This window comes from Capsicum annuum, unplaced genomic scaffold (assembly GCF_002878395.1).
Source record: "Capsicum annuum cultivar UCD-10X-F1 unplaced genomic scaffold, UCD10Xv1.1 ctg64109, whole genome shotgun sequence".
Taxonomy (NCBI): domain Eukaryota; kingdom Viridiplantae; phylum Streptophyta; class Magnoliopsida; order Solanales; family Solanaceae; genus Capsicum; species Capsicum annuum.
Window position 1 is genome coordinate 12,790 of NW_025873223.1, and position 18,153 is coordinate 30,942.

General features: G+C 38.7%; 1 protein-coding gene across 1 annotated transcript in view; it reads right to left on the bottom strand.

The window, feature by feature from the left end:
* LOC124893711 overlaps positions 1-17,680 on the bottom strand; it is a gene marked incomplete at its 3' end in the record, with an annotated part of 22,234 nt that extends 4,554 nt beyond the window's left edge. Inside the window, exons 1-3 of the mRNA XM_047404603.1 lie at positions 17,569-17,680; positions 17,328-17,454; positions 16,920-17,017 (exon numbers count right to left, since the gene is read on the bottom strand). Coding sequence (XP_047260559.1) covers positions 16,920-17,017; positions 17,328-17,454; positions 17,569-17,680 — 337 coding nt within the window. The remainder of the gene's footprint in view (positions 1-16,919; positions 17,018-17,327; positions 17,455-17,568) is intronic.
* Between the last annotated feature and the right edge of the window lie 473 nt (positions 17,681-18,153).

Below are 18,153 nucleotides of genomic sequence, written 5' to 3' on the forward strand. Positions count from 1 at the left end.
ATATATATATATGTATGTATGAATGTGTTTAAGGATGAATATTCAATTGACAGCATGAATTATAATGAACCCATCTCTTGTTATGATTTTTCTCATATTTCATATAATATGAATTGTTCTAAATTGCATCTTGAAAGCATGATATGAAATGTCTTGATTTATGCTATGACTTTAATATAATTTCAAAATAAAAAGAGAGGGTTATGCATGTTGATAAATGCTAAATATGCATATAACAAAGAGTAGCATGGTTTTCCAAAAGAACACATGACCACCATATGTTTGAATAATCTCAGCATAGTTTTGACTTGTGTTTTTGGAACATGAAATCTGTTATATTGCTTGCATGTTTAAGTAGTCTGAACTATGTTTTAATGAAAGAATTATGCATGATACGTTATGGCTTAGAAATAGGACTCGCAAATCTTGGTGCGACGACACCAATTCAGGTTATGCGATGATAATTCAAAACAGAATAGAATGCATGTTTGAAATCAGACTTTTCAGATGTCGAAACTAGAAAAATGCATGATTCAAAATAGGATAAAATTGGGCATAAGAGATCTTGGGTGGTTCCCCGAAGAAAGCACGAGTTCAGATATCTCATTGCCCAAAACCGTGATTTGCCAATACGGGTTTATTATATTATGCTAGCCTAGAGCCCTTTAGCGTATCAGACTCAGACACTCCAACCCTTTGCGGCACACTCGGGATGGGGGCTTCCCCGTCGAGTCAATAGCAGATTCCATATAGCCCGTGGAATATCAGACTTGTAGGGGAGTGCCACCTAACTTAGAAGTAATACAAAGATCTGAAATTGCATTGACAAGAATGATTTATGAATTTTTAGAAAGTGACCATGTGTTTTTAGAACTATTTCATGTATCATATCTTGACAAAATTGCTCTTCATTATTTTATTTATATAAAAGTTTTATTTTTGGATTACCTTGCATACTAGTATATATGTATTGGCCCCATCCCCCTACCTCTTAGGTTCTGAGGCTCAGTCTAGGAGTCCAAATAAGCAATAAATTTCATCAGAATGAGTTTCCGTGTCCAGTTGGTGAGCCTACTATGTTTTGGAAGGCCTATTTTCTTACAGAAAATTATTATTAGTTATGGTTTTCGTCTACTGGGGGCTTGTCCCAATCTTTAGATTGTGTTAGTGATCATGTAGTAGGGATTTCGCAGACGTTTTCCAGATGTTTTTAGGTGGTTTTGTATTGTCATCTTTTATTATCAAATTTATATCAGATTTATGACCATGATTTCGTTTTTTTAAAATTTTTGCATTTCCTTATTTGTGTATGAAGGGTGTATATGATTTCAAGTTAGAAGAGTGTCCGGGCCTTCATGGTTCGGGATGCTCTTTGCGGCCAGGGCCTTGGTTCGGAACGTGACAAACTTGGTATCAGAGCACGGTTCATGGTCACAGGTGTCTGCAAAATCGCGTCGAGTAGAATCTTGGTTATGGGAGTGTAGTGCGCCATACTTATAAGAAGGAGGCTACTAGGCATTTAGGAAAGTGTTTCCCCTCTTTGTGATTTAGTTCGTGCTTTAGAGTCTGAATTAGAATTCTCCCCTAATAAGTGATCTATTGTATTTCAGAAAACAGCCATGCCTCCTCATCGTTCCAATAACCAGGATACTCAGGATGATAAAGTCCGGCCCACCCATGGGATGCGGACCCATAATAGAGCGTACACTTCAGAACCCATTTTGTAATACCCCAAAAAACATCCAAACCAATATTAGAGACATGTACCAAGCTCATGCATAGTAAATCATGGTTATTTTATAGTTTTATGAGTAGGTTAGATGTATATTAAGTCCTCAAATAACTCCCAGCTATCAGACGAATCAAAACATTCCTTATCGATTGAATTCTTGAGAAGGATATTGGTATAGTCAACTTCATACGAGAAAATATCTCATTGAGATCATGGCCTATCAACAGATATATAATTGAATTATCTTTCTAACGATACCAATTTTGCCTAAATCCGTTATCGGAGCAAAGAGTTATTCCTATTTTACTCCAGCATGTCAGGCTGGAAACAATGTGACGACCTTCGTAGTAGGGTACCACATTTGTGACGCCTTATCACGAAGGTCATCAGCCTTAGTCAGAAACCATCTCCTAAGTGATGACATCCATGGTAGCTAACTACATTTGTGATGCCCTATCACGAAGGTCGTCAGCCTTAGGCAGAAACCAGCTCCTAAGTGACGACATTCGTGGTAGCTTATCACACTTGTGATGCCCTTTCACGAAGGTCATCAGGCTTAGGAAGAAACCAACTCCTAAGTGATGACATTCGTGACAGCTTACCACATTTGTGAAGCCCTATCACGAAGGTCGTCAGCTATGATTTTTCAGCAACTGGAAATTTATTTCATAAGGGTATTTTGGTCATTTCCTTCACCTTCCATGACTTATAACCCTAAAGAGGCATAATTTTTCCCTTTTTTTTTCTTCAGTTAAGAATCTCAAAAACCCTCTCTTACACTCTTAACCACAAGATTAGGGTTTTCCATCAAACTCATCTTTCAAAAGCAAGATTCAAGCCTTTTTTCAAGATAATTGAGAATTAAGTTTCCCAAATCCAAGAACTCTCCAGCAAATCATCAAGGTTTCCTTTCTAAGGTATGTGTAGTGTTCATCTATGGATCCAATCCATTCATAGAGCTCAAGAACCATGTTTTAAATATTATTTTGTAAACTTTTGTGGTGATATGAGTATGTACATGTTGACAATTGTTGTTTAAGATTCAATGTGATGTCTAAAGGTGTTTTCATGGAATATATATGTTTGTTAATTGAAAACCATGAACTTTAGGTGGTTTAATATGGTGCAAGTATGAAACTCACCTATGCCTTAAAGAATGCATGCAATGTGTTTGATAAAATGCTTAGGATGCTAGAAATTCATGTTTGTGTGGTTCTATGATGTCTAAATGACAAGTCCATGTTAGCTATATACTTCAATATAAATTCCATTTATTTCATGTGTTTCTATTGTGGTGGTATGAAGCTTGTAAGATAATGGAGATATACAATATGTACACAAAATATATCCATGCAATCCCTACAATGTTTAAGATGTTGAATAACTATATGAAATATGATATCCCCTACTTATGATATTATGAATTGTGGACTCAAATCTTGTGATCAAGTCATGTCATGTGTGTCAGTTTCCTTCTATCAAGTCCTGGGGGTATTTGTACCTGAAAACTATAGTTGTGTGCCTAGAGCCATGTCATGTTTCACGATACACAAAATCAAGCCATGATTCAGTAGAATTCAGTAAGTCATGTGACTCAGGAAACCTCATAGTCTCAGTCAGTTATCGGATATCAGTAGTATTCCACTATTCAATGGAATTCAGTAAGTTCCACTTACGTACAGTCAGTTAAATCATGTTCAGTCTCTTCAGATAGGAGTAGGAGTAAGCACCGAGTGAACCCAAGGATAGGAACTCACCTGTATATGAGGGTGTGATTCTTAGCAGTCATCCTTACATTCCAAAACTATGTAGCCATCATAGATTGAGATATCGTGGCCTATTATATGAGGGTAGATGAGGTGGCTTAACCTGTTATATGAGGGTTCCCACCGTTCTCACTAGAGTTACCTGTTATATAAGGGTTGCTCACATGTTGTCCTTACCAGTGGTGCGGTATTGACGCCCTTCCAGTCAGGGCAGAGATTAGACCCCATCTTAGCCATAATGGCACATATGGGCATGTTGGTTAAACAACTACCTTCTATAGTTTCAGACTCAGTCTCAATAAAAGAACTCAGATAGTTCTTCAGATATCAGTATACCAAGACTGTCAGATACAGGCAAATTTAGTTATAGAGCGGAACTCAGATAGTTCCATTAGATTTAAGACCGTCAGATACAGTCGCCCATGTTATTAAAACTATAGTTTCAGCCATGTCAGTTATTAGTAAATTATGTATTAGCGTACAGATCTTACTATCAAGTACTCACGATCTTAGTTACTATGTATGTATGTTTACACTCTCACGTTCATATCAGTCAGTTAGCATTTTTCATGTATGTAAACCTTTTTGCATTAGCCTGCCTCACTCACATACTCAGTACTCCAGTTGTACTGATGCATTTGCACTATGGTGCTTTCTTTTATGTTACACTATAGGTTCAGAGACACGAGCTCCAGATCAGCAGTAGCATCCAGCCGCAGAGTTGTAGTAAGTCCTCATCCATTTAAGGGCGATATTATTTTATTTCATTTATTATTTCAGCTAAGTTTTGCTAGACGGAGTTAGTTGGAGACATGTTCCTTCAAATCCTTATTCAGACAGTACTTAGAGGCTTTCAGATTCAGTATTCAGACTTATGTTCAGATTTGATTTAGTTTTTAGCTATTTTAGGTATCTTTCACCCATATGGATATTATGTTTTGACATATTCTTTATTCAGTTGAACCTTATGGCCTAAATATTCATGATTTCTGTATTATTATGTTATATATGCAGTGTACAAGTACATATATCAGTCATGGGTTAGCTTGTGGTCCCTCGGGGTCATGAGCTCCGTGTAGTATTTCGATTCAAAAAATTAGGGCATTACATGTTCCTACTCCGAGAATACTTCCAGTCCCGACCAGTCCTCCTCAAGCTCAAAGAACAAATGTTAATCGTCCCCAGTCTTCTCAGAAGGACATATCGAATGCAGAATTCAGATAGTCCATTCACATGCTTGCACAACTGGTAGCCACAGAGACTTAGAGGTCAGAGTATACTGGGTCTATATCTCTTACTTCTAAGGATACTAGGGTGCGCCAATTCATGAGAATGAACCCACCTAAATTTTTTGGCACTAAGGTAGAAGAGGACCCCCAGGAATTCATAGACGAAATGGAGAAGATTTTTTAAGTAATACATGTGGATCAAGTGGAAGGGGTTGAGTTAGCAACACACTATCTTAAAGATGTAGCGAACCAATGGTATAATTTATGAGAAGAGGTGAAGGGTGAGAGTGTTGAGCCCATAATTTGGGGTGAGTTTATGGAAAATTTTCTTGACCAATTCTTTCTTCTAGAGTTAAGGGAAGCCAAAGAAAAGGAATTCATGAATCTTAAACAGGGGAAGATGAGTGCCTAGGAGTACACTCTGAAGTTTAACCAACTGGCTCGTTATGCGCCAGAAATGACAGGTAATATGACAGCCCGAATGAGGAAATTTGCATCCGACCTTTTAGATGATCTAGCGCTTGAATGTCAAGGGATAATGCTAAATAAGGATATGGACTTTACTGGGGTGTCAGTCCACATGGAGCAGGTGGAAGAGAAAAAAAAAGAAAATCATCCAATCTAGAGAAAAGGACAGGCAGACGAAGAGACCCAGAACAACGGATCAGAACCCCAGTTAGCAGCAGAGTGGTAATTGTGGTAACAAATGGCAAAAGAAGAAGTTTTAGGGCAAGGCACAGTCTGCAGCTAGCGCCTCGACTCCCAGACCTCCAGTTGATAAACGATCCCAGAGCTTTCAGACTAATCATGGATCCAGGGTGTAGGATACCCAGTCATAGGGTGGTGTGGCTCTACAGCATCATACTTTTCCATGGAGTGAGACTTACAGTAAGCATCATTGAGGAAGGTGTCAGCTGGGCTCACTGGTATGTTATTCATGTAGTTAGACGGGCCATTTCCAAAGAGATTGTCCTTTGGCTAGAAGGAGTGTTGGGGATGATAAGTCTCAGGCAAATTTTTTTGCACTATCACTGCCTCAAAAGGATACAACTTCAGCTACCAGGAACGGTCACAACTGGCTATATACTTTGTCCAACCGTTAGGAGGTAGAGGCCTTACCCGATGTAGTCACTGGTATGTTGCAAATATTTTCTAGTCATGTTTATATGTTACTATATCCTAGGTCTACCTTATCCTATGTGACCCCTTATGTAGCTGTTGGTTTTGGATTTGAGCCCGGTGTGATTGCTGAACTTTTTTTTATTTCCACCCTGGTGGGTGACCCTGTTGTGGCTAGAAGATTGTACAAGAATTGTGTTGTGTCTATTTTTAGTCGGGATACGGTGAAAAACCTCATAAACCTCGATATGGTTGACTTTGATGCCATTTTAGGGATGAAATGGCTCCATTCATGTTATGCCATACTAGACTGTAGGACCCGAAAGGTTACTTTTTCCTTTCCAAATGAACCAGTGATAGAATAGAAGGGGCATTCTTTAGCAACTAGAGGGCACTTTATATCTTATCTTAAAGCTCATAATCTTATTTCCAGGGGTTGTCTATAATCTGATTCGAGTGAAAGATTCTAATGTTGAGATTCCACCTCTTCAGTCAATCCCTGTGGTAAATGAGTTTCCAAAAGTCTTTCTTGATGATCTCCCAGGAATACCACCTGATAGGGAGATAGATTTTGGCATTGATTTATTGCCAGATACCTGTCCCATCTCTATTCTGCCATATAGAATGGCTCCAGCAGAGTTGAAAGAGTTGAAATAGTAGCTAGCAGATCTTCTAGATAAAGGTTTTATCCATCATAGCGTCTCTCCCTAGGGTGCGCTTGTACTTTTCGTATGAAAGAAAGATGTCTCCTTGCATATGTACATAGATTACCACCAGCTGAATAAGGTCACCATTAAAAATAAGTACCTTCTACCTAGAATTGATGATCTGTTTGACCAACTCCAGGGTGCTAAATGTTTTTCAAAGATATACCTTCGTTCGGGATACCATCAGTTGAAAGATAGAGAGTCAGATATTCCCAAAACAGCTTTTCGAACCAGATACGGTCATTATAAATTCTTTGTCATGTATTTTGGGTTGACTAATGCCCCTGCAGCTTTTATGGATCTAATGAATAGAGTCTTTCATCAATTTCTAGATCTGTTTATCATAGTTTTTATTGATGACATTTTGGTCTATTCTAAAAGTGATGAGGATCATGCCAATCATCTTCGAATCATCATTCAGAATCTCTAGGCTCATAAGTTGTATGCAAAATTCTCCGAATGTGAATTATGGCTAAATGTTATTACTTTCTTGGGGCATATTATGTCTAGTGAGGGAATTAAGGTTGATCCCCAAAAGATTGAGGCAGTGAGAAGATAGCCCAGACCCACAACTCTAACCGACATTAGGAACTTCTTGGGTTTGGCAGGGTATTACAGAAGATTTGTATAGAGTTTTTCTTCCATAGTTGCTCCACTTACTAAGATGACTCATAAAAAGGTGAAATTTGTGTGGTCAAACTCTTGCGAGAAAAGTTTTGAGAAGTTGAAAAAAAAATTAACTACTGCACCGGTACTAACTCTTACGGAAGGTACGGAAGGTTTCGTTGTGTACTTTGATGCATCCCAAGTGGGACTTGGGTGTGTTCTTATGCAGCACGGTAAGGTAGTGGCTTATGCATCTTGGTAGTTGAAAGTGCATGAGCGCAATTACCCTACCCATGACATGGATTTAGCGGTTGTGGTGTTTGCACTTAGAATCTTGCGGCATTATCTTTATTAGGTGCATGTTGACATTTTAACTGACCACAAAGGTTTGCAGTATGTGTTCTTATAGAAAAAATTAAACCTCAGGCAAAGGCACTGGATGGAATTGCTAAAGGACTATGACATGAGCCTACACTATCATTTGGGTAAGGCAAATGTTGTAGCTGACACCCTCAGCATATTGTCTATGGGCAATCTTTCTCATGTTGAGGAAGGGAAGAGAGAAATAGGAAAGGATATTCATCGACTTATAAATCTCGGAGTGTGACTCTTAGATTCCAAAGATGGAGGGGTGGTCATGTATGAGATAGCTAAATCATCCCTTTGTGTCGAAGTTAAAGAAAAGTAGGACAAAGATCCCATCTTGATGCAAATTAAGAGTGATGTGGGTTAACAGAAGGTGATGTCATTTGAGATTGGCGGTGATGGTATTTTAAGGTACCAGGGTATATTATGTGTGCCAGATGTAGATGGTTTGAGGAAGAGAATCCTTGATGACGCTCACACTTCAATTTATGTTGTTCACCCAGGCTCTACAAAATGTATCATGATCTGAAAACCATTTATTTGTGAAATAATATGAAGCGTGATGTGGCTAACTCTGTTGCCAAGTATTTGAATTGTCAACAAGTTAAAGTAGAACATATGAGGCTTCTTGGTTCTTCTTAAGAGATAGCTTTGCCTTTGTGGAAGTGGGAGATGATCAATATGGACTTCATTACGGGACTTCCGACATCCTAAAACCAGTATGATTCCATTTGGGTGATTGTTGATCGGCTGACTAAGTCAGCCCATTTTCTGCTGGTTAGGACTAACTATTTGGGAGATAACTATACTAAACTGTACATTAAAGAGATAGTTCGTTTACATGGAGCACTGATATCCATCATATCTGACCGAGGTACACAATTTTCTTCACAGTTTTGGAGGTCCTTTCAGAGAGGTTTAGGTACCCAAGTGAACCTAAGTACTGCATTTCACCCTCAGGCGGATGGACAATCTGAGCACATCATTCAGACCCTGGAAGATATGTTGAGGGCCTGTGTAATTGATTTCAAGGGTATTTAGGTGGATCACTTTCCACTAATAGAGTTTTCGTATAATAATAGCTACCATTCCAGTATCAAGATGGCTCCTTTTAAAGCACTGTAAGGAAGAAAATGTAGCTCACCTATAGGGTGGTATAAAGTGGGCGAGACGCAGATGTTTGGGCCTGATCTTGTTCATCAGGCAATATAAGATGTGAAACTTATTACAGAACGACTTAAGATAGCTTAGAGTAGACAGAAATCCTATGCCGATGTTAGAAGGAGGGAGTTAGAATTTGAGGTTGGTGATTGTTTTTTTCTAAAAGTTTCTTCTATGAAGGGAGTCATGCGATTCGGGAGAAGGTAAGTTGATACCTCGATATATAGGACCATATCATATCTTGAGAAGGATAGGAGCAGTTTCATATGAGTTAGAGTTTCCTACTAGTTTGGGTTCGATTCATCCGGTATTTCATATGTCCATGCTGAAGAAATGTGTTGGGGATCATTCCTTAGTGTTTCCTGTAGAGGATATCAAGATAACGAACTCCTTGTCTTACGAAGAAGAGCCTATAGCAATCTTAGATCATCAAGTCAAAAAATTGAGGAGCAAAGAGATAGCCTCGGTTAAAGTGTTGTGGAGGAATCAAAAAGTTGAAGAAGCTACTTGGGAATCAAAAGATGATATGAGAGATAGATACCCAAACTTATTTGATCCGGCAAGTGACGAAATGGAAGGTACACTTCTTGTCTTATTCTTTCATATGCCTTAGTATGCATGAAATCATGCTTGTCTGTATTCCGCGTTATCATTAAAGAACGAATGATCCCAAGGGGGAATAATGTAACACCCCGTAAAATTCGTGTGTGTGTTATCCTCTAGTAGAAGAGTTGAAAAGACTTCAAAATTTTCTAAGTTTTAAAGAGACTTAACCTCATTTTAGCTTCCAATCTTCAAAGATTTTATTTTCAACCTTCCCGACCTCCGTTTCTTGAAATTTTTATTGCGTTATCATGGGGCAAGTCAAGAGTAAGTCTCGGGTAAGTTTCAGAATTTTTATACAAGCTTAAGGGCAAGTTTGGGTTGACAAAACAGTCAGCCGACGTGATTATCCCACGGCTCCTCACTGATCGCCTCACCTGGGAGTGAGCAAGGTGATAGGTGAGGCGACGCCTTGGCTATCGTGATGCTCAACCCAGGGCGGCGCCTTGAGGATCGCGTTGGGCCAATTTTAGTTTTTGCCCTGAATTTTTAAGGGTGTTTTGAGTATTTTCCAACCCCTTATCAACTTAAACACGGGATTTAATCCCAAATACACCATAATACACTCACTTTCATCAAATTCATCCAAGAACACTCCCAAGGGATTCAAACTAAAAACCCAAATAGATCTAGATTCAACCGTGGGTTTTCAAAAGTGATAGAAGATTTGGAATCCCCAATCCGTAAGCTTTGAGAATCACCTATTATCTATCTAGGTTAAGTTACGCAGGGTTTTCCTAAAATCTCATGAGCATAGAAATCATGTTTTTAAGAAAAGGATTTCGGATTTATGAATGTATTCATGTTTTAGAAGCGTTGATGAATTATAATGAATCCCTCTCTTGTTATAATTTTTCCCATCTTTCATATGATATGAATTGTTCTAAATTGCATCTTGAAAGCATGATATGCTATGACTTGAATATAATTTTGAAATAAAAAGAGAGGGTTATGCATGTTGATAAATGTTGAATATGCATATAACAAAGAGTAGCATGGTCTTTCAAAAGAACACATGACCACCATATGTTTGAATAAGCTCAGCATAGTTTTGACTTGTGTTTTCGGAACATGAAATTTGTTATACTATTTGCATGTTTAGGTGGTCTGGACTGTGTTTTAATGAAAAAATTATGCATGATATATTATGGCTCAGAAATAGGACTTGCAAGTCTTTGTGTGACGACACCAATTCAGGTTATGCCATGACAATTCAGAATAAAATAAAATGCATGTTTGAAATCAAACTTTTCTGATGTTGAAACTAGAAAAATGCATAATTCAGAATAGGATAAAATTGGGCATAAAGACAGCTTAGGTGTTTCCCTGAACAAGGCACGAGTTCAGATAACTCATTGCCCAAAACCGTGGTTTTCCTATCCGAGTTTATTATACTACGCTATCCTAGAGCCCTGTGGCGTATCAGACTCAAACACTCCAACCCTGGCGGCACATTCGAGTTGGGGGCTTCCTCGCCGAGTCAATGGCGTATTTCATATAGCTAGTGGAATATCATACTTGTAGGGGAGTCCCACCTAACTTAGAAGTAATACAAAGATCTAACATTGCATTGACAAGAATGATTTATGAATTTTCAGAAAGTGCCCATGTGTTTTGAGAACTATTTCATGTATGATATCTTGACAAAATTGCTCTCCATTATTTTACTTATATAAAAGCTTTATTTTGGATTACCTTGCATACCAGTACATCTATATTGACCCCCTCCCCCAACCTATTAGCTTCTGAGGCTCAGTCTAGGGGTTCAGATAAGCAGTAAATTTTATCAGATAGAGTTGTCGTGTCCAGTTGGGGAGCCTTCTATGTTTTGGAAAGCTTGTTTACTTTCAGAAAATTATTATTAGTTATGGTTTTGGTATACTAGGGGCCTTCTCCCTGTTTGTTTATTGTGTTAGTGTCACAACCTGAACTAGGGCCTGGCCGTGATGGACATCCAAACCATGAAGACCCGAAACACCCTTCTTTATTTGGTAATCATGCACAAGATTCATATAATAAAAGAAGATGTAGAAACATAATCTACTACGGAAACATAGTCAATTCTAAATTCAACATGATTATGGAAACTTCAATTCAATAATATCTAAATAACATCTGACTCAGTTTGTGAAATCTCTACTACATTAAAATTTGACAACTGTCTGAAACGGGACAAGGCCCCCAGTAAGACAAATCTGAAATAAATGACATAATCTGAAATGACAGTCCTTCTGAAATAGAGAAGGCTCACCACTACACAATCTGATCAGTTGTCTAAATTATCTACCGCTTATTTGGACCCCTAGACTGTGCCTTAGAACTTGAGAGGTTGGAGAGGGAGGGGGTCAATACAGATGTACTGGTACGTAGAGCATATCCAAAATAATTATTTATTATCAAACATATATAAGAGCAATTTAAAATAGTTCATGAGTATATCATATAGTAAGAATTCACATGGGCATTTTAAAGAATCTGTAAAAATCATCATAATTCTAAGAAATCTATGTTACTTCTACGCTAGGTGGTATACCCTACAAATCTAAGAAATTCCATGGGCTATATGAAAACTCCCATTAACTCGACAGCGAAGTCCTCAACCCAAGTGAGCCGCAAGGGTCGGACTGTATGAATCTATGACGTCACACTGTCGTCGCCAGCGTACAATAATAATCTACTCATATCAGCAAATATGGTTTCAGGCTAAGAGTTTCTTGAATTCACGCCATATTCGGGTAACCACCTAACCCACTTTAAGCCCCTTCTTAAAACTCTATCAAAATATATTGTTTCTGAAAACATACTCTGAAAACATGCTCTGAAAACATAATCTATTATGGCATAAATATATATGGTATTGTCATACCATTGAATTGCAAGTCATATCTCTGAGCCATTATTAGTCTATCATAAATCTCTGTATTCAAAACACAAGTTTTGAGATCAGCATTTCAATAATTCAATTCAATGAATCTTTTCCTTCTCAATCCTCACGTAAACACATGCTATTCTTTCTCATACGCACAAGAACATATTGATATCAAGAAACACCCTCTCAACAATTCCAAATCATGTGTAAATGCTAGGATATAGCAAAAACATCTTTCAAATCACAAAACCATAATTATTTAACTCAATACAAGAGAAGGAGTTCATAATTTATGCTCTCAACAATCTTAAATCTCAAATTCATACATATACATACATATGTAAATCAATTTAGGGGAAAAGACCACAAGGCCAAAGCAATAGTAGCATTGAAACTTCCGAAAAGCATAATCAATAATATAGTTTTCAAAAACCCCATAAAATACATGCATCACAGCCTTTAAATCACGCTTTAACAATTTCAAGCCCATGTAGGTTTTTAGGATAAACCCCACATACCTCTATTTCGAAGAATAATGAATAATTCTTGAAGCTTATGGATTGGGGATTCCAAATATCTAATTATCCTCAAAAACTCACGGTTGAATCTTACGTTACGAGGATTTTTAGTTTGAAACCCTAATGGAGTTTCTTGAGAGATTTTGATGAAAGTAATATTACTTTGGTGTTATTGGGATTAAATACTGTGTTAGAGATGATAAGGGGTTGTAGAAGTACCATTTTCCCTTAATGATATGGAGTAAAAATATAACTGGTGCCCGATTTTATGGGCCACCGCAACGCGCCACTATCGTGGTGGCTCACTAGAAATTGACGAATGCAAAATTGAGATCCTCTGCGATGTACCACTATTGCGAGGTCCCACTGGAATTTGACAATTGCTAATTAAACCATCTCCGCGATGCACTAAACACCAAAATGACGATGTTTTATGACTAGCACATAAAATAGCCATAACTTCTTCACCAAGTGTCCGTTTTGGACGAATCTTATATCAACGGAAAGCTTATTCAGTCATCTACGTATTAAAAAGTTTAAATCTACAGAATTCCACAGGTAAATAAGTGTAAATCATTATATAAGACAAAGATTGACACTTTAGGGACAAAATTTAGCCAGGAAAATTTTGGGGGCATTACAATATCCCCCCTTGGGAACATTCATCCCCGAATGTTGACGTGGGACACAAACAAGCATAATATCAAGAATACTAAGGCATAGAAAGAATAAATCAAGGGTTGTACCTTTCATTTTGTCATCCACTGGATCAAAAAGGTTTGGGTATCTAGCACTCATGTCAACTTCTGATTCCCAATTCGCTTCTTCAATTTTCTGGTTTCTCCACCATACTTTAACCGATGCTATCTATTTGTTCCTCAATCTTATAACTTGGCGATCCAAAATTTCTACAGGCTCTTCTTCATAGGATAAGGAGTCTATTACTTTGATTGCTTCGACAGGTAAAACTAAAGAATGGTCTCCAATACACTTATTCAACATAGATATATGAAACACTGGATGTACAGAACCCAAACTAGCAGGCAATTCCAACTCATACGCAACTCTACCTATCCTTTTCACAATCTTATATGGCCCTATATAACGAGGACTCATCTTACCTTTCTTAACAAATCCCATGACTCCCTTCATGGGAGAAATCTTGAGAAACACCCAATCTCCAACCTCAAACACTAGATCTCTTCTCCTAACATCGGCATAGGACTTCTGGCGAATCTGACCTACCTTAAGTTGTTCTCTAATGACCTTCACATCCTCTATTGCCTGATTAACAAGATCAGACCTAAATATCTGCATCTCGCCTACTTTATACCATCTTTTCGAAAATCTACATCTTCTCCCATATAGTGCTTTAAAAGGAGCCATCTTAATATTGGAATGGAAACTATTATTATATGTAAACTCTATCAATGGCAAGTGCTCTACCCAACTACCTTTAAAATCAATCACACAGGCCCTCAACATATCCTCAAGGGGATGGATGGTGCGCTCATCTTGCCCATCTGTCTAAGGGTGGAAAGTCATGCTCAAATTCACTTGGGTACCTAAACCCTTTTTAAATGATCTCCAAAACTTGGAAGGAAACTATGTACCTTGGTCAGATATGATGGACACAGGTGCCCAATGCAAACGAACTATTTTTGTAATGAACAGCTTGGCATAATCCTCTCCCGAATAATTAGTCCTGATAGGTAGAAAATGAGCTGACTTGGTCAAACTATCTACAATCACCCAAGTGGAATCGTACTAGTTTTTGGACCTTGGAAGTCCTGTAATGAAGTCCATATTAATCATCTCCCACTTCCATAAGAGCAAAGCTATCGCTTGAGAAGAACCACATGTCCTTAAATGTTTCACTTTAACTTGTTGACAATTCAAACACTTGGCAACATAATTAACCACATCACGCTTCATATTATTCCACCAATAAATAGTTTTTAAATCCTGATACATCTTAGTGAGCTAGGCTGAACAACATACCTCGACGTGTGAGCTTCGTCAAGGATCCTCTTCCTCAGACTATCTACATTTGGCACACACAACCTACCCTTGTATCTCAAAATACCATCACCACCGATATCAAATAAAATTACTTTCTGTTGACCCACATCTTTCTTGATTTGCATCAAGATGGGATCCTTAACCTATTTTACTTTAACTTCTGTACAAAAGGGAAGATTTAGCTATCTCATGAACAACCATTCCCCCATCTTCGAAATCCAAGAGTCGCACCTCTAGATTTGTAAGCTGGTGAATATCCTACACCATCTTCCTCTTCCCTTCCTCAACATGACAAAGACTGCCCATGGACAATCTTCTGAGGGCGTCAGCTACAACATTTGCCTTACTCGGGTGATAGTGCAGGCTCATGTCACAGTCTTTTAAAAGTTCTAACCACCGCCTCTGCCTAAGATTCAATTCTTTCTATAAGAAAACATACTGTAAACTCTTGTGGTCAATGAAAATATCTACATGCACCTCATAAAGATAGTGCTACCAAATCTTAAGTGCAAAGACCACAGCCGCTAATTCCAAGTCATGAGTAGGGTAGTTTCGCTCATGCACCTTCAACTGCCTAGATGCATAAGCCCCCACCTTACCGTGCTGCATAAGAACATACCCAAGTCCCTTTCGGGATGTATCACAGTATACAACAAAACCTTCGGTACTCTCTAGAAGAGTCAAAATATGAGCAATAGTCAACTTGTCTTTTAACTTTTCAAAATTATCCTCAAAAGGGTCCGACCATAAAAACTTCACCTTTTTCTGATTAAACTTAGTAAGTGGTGTAGCTATGGAAGAAAAACTCTCTATGAATCTTCTTTAATAACCAACCAAACCCAAGAATCTCTGAATGTCGATTGGAGTCATGGGTTTGGGCCATTTTCTCACTGCTTCAATCTTTTAAAGATCAACCTTAATCCCCTTACTAGAAAAAATATGCCCTAAGAATGCAATAGCAATCAGCTAGAATTCACACTTGGAAAATTTTGCATACAACTTATGATCATTAAGAGTGTGAAGGATGGTTCAGAGGTGATTGGTATGGTCTTCCTCGCTCTTAGAATATACCAAAATGTCATCAATGAAGACAATGACAAACAGGTCCAAAAACTGACAGAAAACCCTATTCAATAGATACATGAAAGCTACAAAGGCGTTAGTCAACCCGAAGGACATGACTAAGAATTCATAATGGTCGTATCTGGTTTAGAAAGCAATTTTGGGAATATCTGACTCTCTAACTTTCAACTGGTAATATCCTGAACGAAGGTCTATCTTTAAAAAACATTTAGCACCCTGAAGGTTGTCAAAAAGATCATCAATCCTAGGTAGGGGATATTTATTTTTAATTGTGACCTTATTCAACTGGCGGTAATCTATGCACATACGCATGGAACTATCTTTCTTTCACACGAAAAGTATAGGTGCACCCCAGGGAGACACACTGGGGTGGATAAAACCTTTATATAGAAGGTCTACAAGCTGTTCTTTCAACTCTTTTAGCTCTGCAGGAGCCATCCTATATGACAGAATAGTGATAGGATGGGTATCTGGAAATAAATTAATACCAAAATCTATCTCCCTATTTTGTGGTATTCCTGGGAGATCATCTAGAAAGACTTCTGGGAATTCATTCATTACGGGGACAGACTAAAGCGGAAGAATTTTGGCACTAGAATCTTTAACCCGGATAAGATGGTACAAACAACCATTAGAAATAAGTTTACGGGATCTGAGGTAGGATATAAGTGCCCTCTAGGTGATAGAGAATGCCCCTCCCATTCCATCACAGACTCATTCAGAAAAGAAAAGGTGACTCTTCGGGTCCTACAATTCGAGGTGGCATAGGACGAATGAAGTTAGTACATCCCTAAGATGGCATCAAAATCAACCATATAAAGTCCTATAAGATCTACCACAGTATCCCGTCTACAAACAGTCACAACATAACCCCTATACACCCTTTTAGCAATAACAAAATTCCCTATCAGGGTGGAAATAAAAAAGGGTTTAGGAATCACATCGGGCCCAAACCTGAAACCAACAGCCACATACGGGGTCACATAGGATAAGGTAGACCCTAGATCTAATAACACATAAACATCATAAGAAAATATTCTTAATGTACCGATAACTACATCTAGGGAGGCCTCTACCTCCTGGCGGTTGGTCAAGGCGTACAACTGATTTCGGCCATTTTAGGCGGCTGAAGTGGTACCCTTCTCAGGTGGTGGTGGTGCAGAAGAATTTGCCCAAAGACTTGGCTCCTCCAACATTATTCCTTGTAGCTGGGCAGTCTCTCTGGATATGGTCTGGCTGGCCGCATGAATAACATACCAAAGCGTCAAACTGACATCTCTCAGGATAATTCCTCTCGCCTCTCCCACAGCGTGGATAGGAATGAGAGGTATGGGATACACTTCTCTATGACTATTTACCCTACATCCTCAGCCCCTGACTAGATTGGAAATTCTGGGTGTGTTGCTCAGCTGCGGTTCTGGACACTAAAGCACTAGCTGCCGACTGAATATTACCCCAATTCTTTTTCTTTTGCCATTTGCTTCCCCAATTGCCGGCCTGCTGCTGACTATGACAAGGGTTTGTCGCCTTGGCTCTCTTTGCCTACCTGTTATTTTCCCTAGATTTGGCTATCTTCTTCTTCTTCTCCTCAACTTTTTGCATGTGGACTGACAGTCTAGCAAAGTCTATATCCCTATTCAGCATAGCTCCCTGACACTCAAGCACTAGATCATCTAAAAGGTTGAAAGCAAACTTTCTAATTCAGGCCCTCTTACTACTTGTCATCTCAGGGGCATAACGGGCCAGCTAATTAAACTTTAAAGTATACTCCTGAAAACTCATCTTACCCTGCTTAAGGTTCATGAAATCCTCTACTTTAGCTTTCCTCAGCTCCAAAGGAAAGAATCGGTTAATAATTACTTCCACAAACTCATCCCAAAGCATTGTCACCCTTCGCATCTTCCTACTCACTGTACCATTGGTTCGCTACATCCTTTAGTTGGTATGTTTCTAGCTCAACACCTTCAGCCTGATCAATATGCATTACTTTGAAAATCTTCTCTATTTCGTCTAAGCACTCCTGCGGGTCCTCTTCTACCTTAGAGCCAAAGAACTTGGGTGGGTTCATTCTCATGAACTGTCCCACTCTAGTAACTTCAGAATTAACAGACGCCGACCCAATATCCTCTGACCTATGAGTCTGTGCGGTCACCAGTTGTGCAAGCATGTGAATAGACTATCTAAATTTAATATTAAACATCTCTCCTTCACGAGACTGAGTGTGATTGGCCCCCGTCCGGGGAGCTCTGGGAGGACTAGTCGGTATAGGAGGTACTTCTAAAGTAGGAAGAGGTTCTGGGGTATGAGCTCTATTACGGGTCTACATCCCATGGGTGGGACGGATTTCACCATCCTGAGCATTAACATTGGTG